Source organism: Geotrypetes seraphini, chromosome 16 (genome assembly GCF_902459505.1).
Source record: "Geotrypetes seraphini chromosome 16, aGeoSer1.1, whole genome shotgun sequence".
Taxonomy (NCBI): domain Eukaryota; kingdom Metazoa; phylum Chordata; class Amphibia; order Gymnophiona; family Dermophiidae; genus Geotrypetes; species Geotrypetes seraphini.
The window spans coordinates 17,694,401-17,705,511 of record NC_047099.1 but is presented as its reverse complement, the minus strand read 5'-3'; the positions used below and the strand labels follow the sequence as shown (position 1 = coordinate 17,705,511).

The following is an 11,111-nucleotide window of genomic DNA, read 5'->3' as shown; positions in this document are numbered from 1 at the left end:
GCATATATCAGTGTGATGTTCATATAGCTGCTGATATAGCTGACTCAGCAACACCTCTTGCCAATATTCAAAAGCATTTATGTGACTGCTGGCAATGGGTTTTTTTTTTTTATTAAGAATACTTAAAGTGATATTTTTCATCTAAAACGGTTGGGGGTTGAGACATGCTTATGTGAGACATAGACACGTGAATGACCCATGTGCTGCTGGTGCACTGTTCTACAACTGTGTTGCATGAAGCGTAGTTGCAGGGTCGGTGTTCACATGGCCATAGTCTGGGCATTGTCTGGGCACAGTGGCGTAGTAAGGGGGGGTGGCACCCCTCCTTCCCTCTGCCCTTCCCCCGCACCTCTCCTTGCCATGTGTGCACGCCCCTTGCCTTCCAACCCTCCACCCCCCCGAGGCCAGCAGCGCTGCTCCCCCCCCCCCATGAGAACCGGCATTGCTCCCCCCGAAGGCCACCCCCCCTGCCGCCATCGGGCACCCCCCACCGCGACCTGAGGTCCCCCCAACCCACCCGAACCCTCTTCTTACTTTGATGTAGCCTCCGCACCGGCACCAGCACCAGCATGTCCTGTGCTGGTGCCGGTGCCCGAAAATCTGCCTCCGGTGCTGGGCCTTGAGCATGTGCGCATGCTCAAGGCCTGAGAGTTCACGTTGGACGTGAGAGTTCACGTTCGACATGAACTCTCAGGCCTTGAGCATTCGCACATGCTCAAGGCCCAGCACCAGAGGCAGATCTTCGGGCACTGGCACCAGCACAGGACATGCTGGTGCCGGTGCCGGTGCTGGTGCCGGTGCGGAGGCTACATCAAAGTAAGAAGAGGGTTCGGGTGGGTTGGGGGGACCTCAGGCCGCGGCAGGGGGTTCCCGATGGCGGCGGGGAGGTGACCGATACCGGTGGGGGGGGGGGGTGCCGGATTGCGGAGGGGAGGGTGCCGGTTCGCAGGGGGGGCGCTCGCAAATCGAGGCGCGCTCGGTTTATGAGGCAGCAAATTTGCAAATGTTTTGCTCGTCTTGCAAAACACTCGCAAACCGGTGTACTCGTAAACTGAGGTACCACTGTACTACAATAAAATTAATCACCAAAAGAAAATAAATTTGATCACGTAACTCCCCTTTTAAAGGAAAAGCATTGGTTACCCGTAAATCACAGAATTACATATAAAATAGCATTACTCACACATAAACACTAATGAACAAAGCTCCTGCATTCCTAGAAAGGTTTCTAATCCCTTATACTCCCACATAATCTTTAAGATCTGAAGAAAAATCTTTCCTTTTAGTCCCTTCATTAAAATTCATTTATTCAGGAAGGGATACAATATTTTCTGTTACGGCTCCTCAAATTTGGAACTCGCTCCCGATTAATATAAGAGAAGAAAAATTAATTAGTAAGTTTAAAAGTCTTCTGAAAAGCTGGCTTTGTAAGGACGCCTTTAATTGAGTCATTCAAATTTTATTAACTTAGGATACTATACAGCGGACTAATAGTGCAGGTAAGCGAAAATTAAGCGGGTAACCTTTCCCAACCTCTTGTTTCACTACCTATCCCTTTTTTTATTTGTTTATGAATTGTATTTAATCCTTTCATTTCTCCTCCTCCCCCCCTTTTTTTTTTTCTCATGTATTGTTTTGTTAAAATTGTAACAATTGTCTGGTTCAAGTAATGTGACTTTTTCTTTTTACCCTGATTATATAGCTCTGTGTAAATCGCAATGGATTTGGATTTTGTGATTAAATCAAATTTTTAAATAAACTTAAAACTTGAAACCTCGCCAGCCCACAATAGAAACCTCTACCACCGTTTAGTAAAAGGCACCCTAAGTTAACTATCACATCAAGACTGGCAGTGAAATCCAGAGCTTATTTAAGTAGGTAAAATTACCTAGTGATTTTCTTACTATTCAGCACCTAATTAAAAATTGATAGCAATTCAAACCACTTTGAGAACGTGGAAGAATGCATCCTTATTATCTTTTCAGTTCTGGTGGAACTCTGTGTGTCTGACTGGAAAATGTGAGACTGTAATTATGGAGAATCTAATCTAATCTTTGGTTTATATACCGGGTCATCTCCCAGTGGAGCTCGACTCGGTTCACATATAATTAAACTAAACTAAACTAAACTAAGCCTTAAGTTTATATACCGCATCATCTCCACGGAAGTGGAGCTCGACATGGTTTACAAAGCTTAAAAAATAAGAAGAGAGGGGAGAAGGGTTTAGAAAAGCATATAAAAAGAGGGGATGTAGACAGAAGGAGAGAAAGTTATATGCTAGGGAAAAGCCAGGTTTTCAGTTGTTTTCAGAATAGTTGGAGGGAACCCAGGTTCCGCAGCGGGACAGTGAGATTGTTCCAAAGGCCCGTGATTTTGGAGAGGAGGGATTTTCCCAGTTTTCCTGCATGGAGGATGCCGTGTAGAGAGGGGAAGGATAGTTTATGTCTGTGGGCTGATCTGGTGGTGGCAGGCATCTGGGCGAGTAAGGTTAGAGGGATTAGTGGCGGAAGGATGCCGTGAATGATCTTGAAAGCTAGGCAGGAACATTTGAAGTGAATTCTGGAAAGTACTGGGAGCCAGTGAAGATTGGTAAGTAGTGGGGAGACGTGATCAGATTTGCATTTAGCAATTAAGACTAGAGTACATAGCAGAAAACATAAGAGAAGGAAGAACTAATTAAAAACTAAAGTACATAAGAAAAGCACAAGAAAAATAACTATTATATTATCATTTCGTTGAGTACAACAAAGTTTTCAGGAATTTATGAAATAATGGCAGCTGGCCTAAAAGCCTAATGGAGTCAGGAAGTTCATTTCAAATCTCTACGAATTTGAAAACAAAAGATCAACTGAACTTCCCAGCAGATTTAATTCCCTTAAAGGAAGGGAAGGCTAAATTTTATAGAATATGGTTACCCATACAAGAATATGTAGCTAATAGTAGGAATGAATGTGTGAGTGAATGTTGGTATGTGCCACTCTCTGCATTAGGGATATGGGAGGGAAGGGTTGGATTGGGTGTTTTTGTAACATATTTCAGGTGAAAAATTCTCAAATACTCTATGCTGTGGATATGTTTGTATTTATGAGCTTTTTTTCTTTTTTTAGCATATGTTCTCTCCTATTTAGATTTGTTATGTATATTTCAAAATTCAATAAAAATTTGGAACTGAAAAAAAAAACATTGATTTCACACTTTATACTGTAAAATGTATTGTTTATCACGTCAGGTAGATAAAGGCCAGGACATTGATGCTATTTCGCTGGTCTAGATGACATCATAAAAGCTGTGATTTACTCGTATGGTATCTTGACTCTTCAATGTATCACTTTAATAATTATGTGAAGGGATTCTATTGGTTTTGGTTTTATTTCTTCAGTGCTGCCTAGTTTCTATTTATTTTCCCTCGTCTTTCTCTTTCAGCACCCTTATGGAGCATGAACACAGGGAAATAGGAAATCACAGCATTGTGACAGAATTCCTGATTCTCGGCTTCTCAGAATTCCCGGAGCTTCAGTTCCCTCTCTTTGTTCTCTTCATGTTCCTCTTCCTAATGGCCGTGCTGGGGAACCTCCTTGTTATCTGCATAGTGTGTGCTGATCGACACCTGCACATTCCCATGTATTTCTTCCTGGCCAACTTGTCTTTCCTAGACATCACTTCTGTGACGAATACTGTGCCAAAATTATTGGCAATCCTCCTAGTACAAACAATGACCGTGCCTTTCAATGAATGTATTCTACAAATGTCTTGTTACTCAGCTTGTACCGAGGCAGAATTTCTGCTTCTCACTGCCATGGCGTATGATCGTTATGTTGCGATATGCAATCCCTTGCGTTACCTCATCATCATGAATAAGAAGGTCTGTGCTCTTCTGGCAGCTGCTTCCTGGATAACTGCTCTTCTAGAGACACTGCCACATGCCATCATTATCTCCCAGTTTTCTTTCTGTGACTCCAATGTCATCAATCACTTCTTCTGCGACCTCACTGCAGTAGTGAAGCTTTCCTGCACAGACGCTTCCATTGTTGACACTTTGACTTTTGCGATGTCGGTGCTCTCAGTCTTCCTTCCGTTTTTCCTAACTCTGACATCCTACGTGTTTATCATCATCACCATCCTGAAAATCCGTTCCCGAGAGGGGAAAAGCAAGGCCTTCTCCACCTGTTCCTCCCACCTGACTGTCATCATGCTCTTATATGGGACACTGACAGGGGTTTATGTGCAACCCATTTCAGGGGTCTCCACAAAAAACAAGCTGCCCACTGCAATATATGTAGTGACACTCCCACTGCTGAACCCACTTATTTATAGCTTGAGAAGTAAAGAGTTAAATGTGGCCCTGAAAAAAGCCATCAGCAGGAAGTCTGCCATATGACATTTTAAAGGGTAAAGTTATCAAGGAATGGTAAAAGTCAAGCATTTACAGCACCTTTATGTATCATGAGAGTCTATAACTGTGCCACAAATTCAGGTTCAGATTATATTATATAGGATTAACTGCCCAAGAAAACTGCATTATTCCAGCAGCCCAAGAACCTAAAGATGTCATTCCCCTGCCAAAGCATCTCCACTATTTTAATGAACCAACCAGACCTGTGCCTGCAGCTCTAGTGGTCTTTGAGAAGGAGTGATTCCCAGTCTCCTTCTTCCTTATATGGAAACATAATTTCTATCAGTAACAGTATATGACTGTTACTAGGGGTTTCACTTTGGAGATGGCACCAGCAAGGTAGGAAAGGCTAGTGATTGCTCCTGTACGAAGACCACTTTTGCACCAAGTACAGGACCCTAAGATGGCTGGGGACCCTTTGAGTTACTGAGAGGTTGTGATCGGGAATGGAGGATCATGACTGGGGGAAATCAGACCTGATGCTCCTGGCATCATAAAATTGTCACAATACCTGTAGAGCATACATTTTACCTCTTTTCCTATATAGTAATTTATGTAAAGTAGGGGCGTGAAAGTCCCTCCTTGAGGGCCGCAATCCAGTCGGGTTTTCAGGATTTCCCCAATGAATATGCATGAGATCTATTCGCATGCACTGTTTCATTGTATGCTAATAGATCTCTTGCATATTCATTAGGGAAATCCTGAAAAGCCGACTGGATTACGGCCCTTGAGGAGTGACTATGACACGCCTGATGTAAAGGAAAGGACAAATGCTCAACTGAATGTAGATTACCTGATGGCAAACATCTACATTCATGAAATTAGTCAGAAAAACCTTCCCTCAATGCTTTTTCTTAAACTATTTTGTGCCAATGTTTTTACAATGTCAAATTTTCTTTCAATTTATGTTAAGCGACAACTTCATTGAGGTGTCTTATGCTCAACAGATCTTTCCTGTTTCACTTTAGTTTTATCAGGAGAAACCACCAAATGTCTCTCGACTGCTGACTTTCACATTCAAAGATAGTTCCTAAGACATACCCAAAAGTCGGCAATCAAGTCATTTGGTGGTTGCTCCTGATGGCGCTAAACTGAAATAATAATAAACTTTATTCTTGTATACCGCCATACCATTTAGTTCGGCGGTTCACATTCAAGAGAGACTGAACAGTTCAGTGACAATACATTCTTTGAGAATACAGAGTGCAACTGACGTTTAATTTATAAATTTTTCAAAAAGATACGTTTTCTGTTGAAGAGGTCGGCGAAGAGTTCGTCGTTGCACAGCTCCAGATTCGGCACCGAGGACATGGAGTCGATGTAGGAGCTGAAGTTGTTGGCGCTCTCATCCTTATACATGGCGGGCGGCACAGCTTTGCTCAGCTCCATCAGGGAGGTCTCCTTGCAGCCTGGCACCCGCATGCAAGAGCCCAGCCCGCCGCTCACCTTCACGCTCTCATAGAAGTTGGTCAGCTCCACTGCCCTGCTCCAGTAACAGAGCGGAGACTCCGGGCTGTACAGGGCGCTCATGGGCGGCGACTGCTGGGGGCAGGAGGAAGAAGCTATGTTTGTGTACCTTCACATATTTATTTATTTCGATTTCTATCCCGTTCTCCCAGAAGCTCAGAACGGGTTACACTTTTCTTATTAAATGTGAGTTAGAACCATGTTGAATTAGGATGAAATTGGTGTATTTCTAATTTCATAGCAGTGTTGCCTTTCAAATAAGTATTCATTTTCAATCGGCTTTTTATTTAAGGCTCTATTTATCACATTGATATCACTTGTATAGAGAATTTTAATCAAAATTCTCTTCATCAACAGACAGGACTGTCCTTCAATATAGCTGGTTGCCAGATAACTCCTTCTTTCCAGACTAGCCCTGACCAGTCTTTTATTTATTTATTTATTTTAATTTCTTAGAGACCTTTTTGTTATTGATTCATAAAGTGCATTCCCTTCTTTCATTACAATCGAGAAAACACTAAACTCGCCCTATGTTTTCTATCAACAAGCTTTTCGGTGGTTTTTATTTCATTTTATAACGTGAGCTATGATGGGAATCATTCAATGTGGGCTAGGACAATTTTTATCAGTTATGCCCACTTCCAATTTCTTGCTTATGAACTTAGGGATCCTTTTACTAAGGGCTCCTTATACGAAGGTGCACTAGGGTTTTTAGCGCTCGCACAAAATTACCACATGCTATAGCGTGCGGTAGCTGAAAATCTACTGCCTCCTATAAAGGAGGCGGTAGTGGCTGGCGCGCTCGGTAATTTAACGCACACTATTGCGCACGTTAAGGCCCTAGCACGCCTTTGTAAAAGGATCCCTAAGGCACGCTAACTGATTTAGCATGCACTAATCGATTTAGCGTGTGCTAACGATTAGTGCGCGCTAAATGCTAACCTGCCCATTATATTCTATGGATGCGTTAGCATTTAGCGCATGCTAATCATTAACACGTGCTGAATCAATTAGCGCATGCTGAATCGGCTAGCTCGCCTTAGTAAAAAAGGGGGTTAATTGTATCAGGCCCTAAGTGGTAGATTCTGTAAAGGACCTCTAGCTTTAGGCGTCCACAATCTGGACGTCCATTGACTTAGGCGTCCAAATAAAGTGGATAATAAGCCCAATTAATGACTTTAACGAGCATTAATTGGAACTTAGATGTCCAAACGCTGGACGCAATTCTACAAATAGACGTCTACAATTTCGTGGACGCCCATCAGAAAAAGCTGAGTGTGATTCTCTATAGTGCGTCTGTGCATTCTAGAACTGTGCGTAGCTGGATGTCTAAATGATGCCTTTACAGAATCTACCCCTAAGTGCCCACCCCTACTTTATATGTAATACTATCTGACTGTTAAGTATGGAGACACCAGCACTGACTATCACCTGCGTATCTTCCGGGTTCACTCAACTCTGTTGATGTATTACAGAGGCTAGACTAATGCAATGCATTGTAGACTAGACTAATGCATTGTAGGCTAGACTAATGCAATGCATTGTAGACTAGACTAATGCATTATAGGCTAGACTAATACAATGCATTGTAGACTAGACTAATGCATTGTAGGCTAGACTAATGCAATGCATTGTAGACTAGACTAATGCATTGTAGGTTAGACTAATGCAATGCATTGTAGACTAGACTAATGCATTGTAGACTATACTAATGCATTGTAGGCTAGACTAATGCAATGCATTGTAGACTAGACTAATGCAATGCATTGTAGGCTAGACTAATGCATTGTAGGCTAGACTAATGCAGTGTATTACAGAGGCTATACTAATGCAATGGCATCATTCAAATGCAGATCTCTGCAAGTGGTTCAAAACAGTGCAACTTGTTTAATGTTTGATAACAGTAAATTTGAGCATGTGACACCTTTAATGCAACAATTGCATTGGCTACCTATTAAGGGCTCCTTTTACTTAAGGTGTGTTAGGGTTGTTGCCGTCAAGGCACTATCCCTTTAAATGCTGATGAATATCTTCTCCCACCTCACTAATTGGGGTTCAAACAGGAAGAAACCCCATTGAATATCTAACCTCAGATACCATCCTAGAATTGTATTGATAGGGAGGGGTTGGTGTTCGATTAGGGCTGCATGAGATATCATGAATCACTCAGGCTCAATAAAACATAGGGCTTGGGGAAGACAATGGAAGATGAATTAGGCATGCTAAATTCTAATGGTGATATTATACAGTATTACTACACCACTTTTTCATTGCAAGCTGCACAAAATGCTTTATAACTTAATAAAGCTATAATAAAGGAATAGTAATCTGTAATGGAACACATAGTTTCAGAAGAGGACTATAAAGACCAACATTGCTTCGCCAACTGAAACAATCAAGGTGGGCAAAATGTTATGACGTAGTTTGGCGCAAAATTTCATAATAGCCTGGACATCAGCCTCGAAGCTGTGTTTCATCACATTCACTCTGTGAGAAGAATTTGAGAAGAGATGAGGGTTGGTTATTACAACAGTGATGGATGATGGAGTTGGTATTAAATTCATGGGGAATATTGGATACAATGAATCAACATCTGTAGCTCTCCAGAAACTGCTTTGATTAGTGCCATTAAGTTGATTTGGGACATTTTTTTTGCTTTTTCCACAGAAATGAAAGAACTGGATGAGGTTAATAATAATAATAATAACTTTATTCTTCTATACCGCTATAGTCGAAAGACTTCTAGGCGGTTCACATTCGAAAAAGGCTGGACAATCAGCGAAATACAGGATGTAAGAAGAGAGGGTTACATAAGAATTAGGTAAATGAACAGCAAAATTACATCGAGGTAGAGAGAGGGAGAATATATCATTTGGAGGCTTCTGTTTAGGAGATGAATTTGTCAAACAGAATGGTTTTGATTGATTTTCGGAATGCGCCGTAGGTCAAACTGGCTCTGTTTATGTAGTTGTCCAGCCAGGACTGCTGTCTGCCTGCTTGGAACTTGAAAGTCCTGTCCAGAAAGGATTTGTATTTGCAGTCTGTGATTTTTGGGTTAGTAAATATGTTTCGGTTTCTGGTTGGTCTTATGGGGTTGTGAAATATGAAGTGTGGTAGCAGGTAGGAAGGAGCTTGAAACAAATGCAGGCAAATTTGAACAGAATGCGCGGCTCCATTGGCAGCCAGTGCAACTTTTTGTAGTAAGGGGTAATGTGGTCATTTCAGCCTGATGGTGATGTCTGGGGTGGGTTGGGATAGGTGTGCTTTGTCACAAACACTGCTCAGAGCGGAGCTCCACTGTGACAAACCTTATGCTCTGGCGTGTCCCCTATGGCCTAGGCCTTGGAGAACACAAGGTAAATACTGGCTTCAAATCACCACACCTCAGACAGAGTTCTTCAAGAAAGAATAATGGATTTTATTCTGACCTTGGTGGTCCAAAAAGATGTAATACACAGGCAAATATCTGCAGTATTTCATAAATTCAGCTTCAAAACAAAAGAAAAACCAAAATACAGCTTGTCTTGCTTGAGTTCTTGCACTCTGGCTCAGCAATGAATTTATACTGGCATTCAAAACAAAAACTAAACTTCCTCCTAGCAATATTTGTCTCCAGGTTATGAAAGATAGATTTCCGGCAGTCATATAAACTTCAGATAACTCTTATAGCAGAAAAGGTTATTTCCTCTGTTAGACAGCAAACAACAGCACAGCTTTGCAAACAGCTCACTTTCACTGCAGCTACCTCTTGGAAGGCAGCACAGCTGTGGGAGATAATGTGATTATGCTACCAGCAAACGGTAGCCACAGTAAGGTTTCAAAACTAAAAAAAAACATTCATTCAGCTCCCAGGTTCTTTAGCCCCAAACTTTACTTTAAGAAAGCCAGTTATCAGCATTCAGGTAAGTATACTTCTTAAACTACAAATAATGGTTAGCTCAAAGACAGGCAGTAAATTCCTAAGGCATTTCTTGCTCAGAAAGAAAGAGAAAAAAACCACCAGCTGCTTCCCAGCTACTCGCTGCCTTTCAGTTTGTGTCCATGACCTCTGCCTGGCTTTCTAGCAAAAGGCCAGCGTCTTGCACTTCCATACCTTCCACACCTTCAGGGATCTGGAAGACTGAGGTGGGGAGGCTTTCTTCCACCTCCTACATTGACCAATCTGGAATAGAGAGTTGCGCGGGGACAGAAATCCCACCCGTCCCCACCCGTCCCCGCCAAAATCCCACCCGTCCCCGTGAAGAATCCCTCCGTCCCCACCCGTCCCCGTGAGGAATCCCTCCATCCCTGGCGGGGATATACCTGGCGGGGCCTCCGCGTGTGCGGATCGCCGGACTTGATGGACCGAAGGTCTGATCCGGAGATGGCGCTTCTTATGTTCTTATGTTCTTATCCCCACCCATCCCCATGAGGAATCCCCTCCGTCCCCACCCGTCCCCGCAAGGAATCCCCTCCGTCATCACCCTTCCCTATAAACTTCAGAAATAGTTATTTTATTTAATTATGCTACTGAATTAAAGGCTCTGGTAGAGACCCATTTACAAATAAGCAAAGAGACTTTACTAATTTGGAAAAATTAATTGGGAAGAATACATACTTTGTAAATGGGTTTCTACCAGAACCTCTAATGTAAATATAAAATATAAATACTCAGCTGATGAGAACCCACAAACTGTCAGCTGAGGACTTCCTTTGAAGTTGGCCGGGGGTCCCTTTTGCCAAGCTTGGCAGGCAGCAGTAGCGTCCCTGAGTCACAGAAGCTGGCACCTCAGTGGCTCATGGATGCTGCCAGCGACTGCTGCGCTTGGTGGAGGGGAGTTCTGGCCATCTCTAGAGGAGGTCCTCTGCTGGCGGTGCTTGGGGATCCCCACCAGTCACAGCAAGGGTCAACAAGTACTTTAACACTGTAGAAATAAAACCAGAAATGCATTTCCTTTTCTTTTGAACATAATACAAAGACATCTGCCATATACATTTCCCAAAGCTAACATATTTTAGTCAATAAATTCCGTTTTTTACCTTTGTTGTCTGGATGGTCCCAGTTTCTTTTTTCCGCTTTCCCATCTTCTGTAAATTCTTCTGTTGCTGTCCATTGGTTCCCCCTACCATGGTCCAGCATTTATCTCTTTCTCGTCTTTCGTGCCTGCCCTCCAGCCCCATGCCCAACATTTCTCCTTCTATCACCCCTCTCCAGCATTATGCCACATCTCTCCCTCCATTCCCTTCACCACTGTCCAATATTCCTCCCTCT

The 11,111-nt window shown here is 42.7% G+C and overlaps 1 protein-coding gene across 1 annotated transcript; it reads left to right on the top strand.

Moving 5' to 3' along the window:
* Nucleotides 1–3,430: 3,430 nt before the first annotated feature.
* On the top strand, nt 3,431–4,378 carry LOC117349754 (olfactory receptor 1F12-like). The gene has a single exon (XM_033923344.1). The coding sequence runs from the start codon at nt 3,431–3,433 to the stop codon at nt 4,376–4,378; it is 948 nt and encodes a 315-aa protein (XP_033779235.1).
* Nucleotides 4,379–11,111: the final 6,733 nt, after the last annotated feature.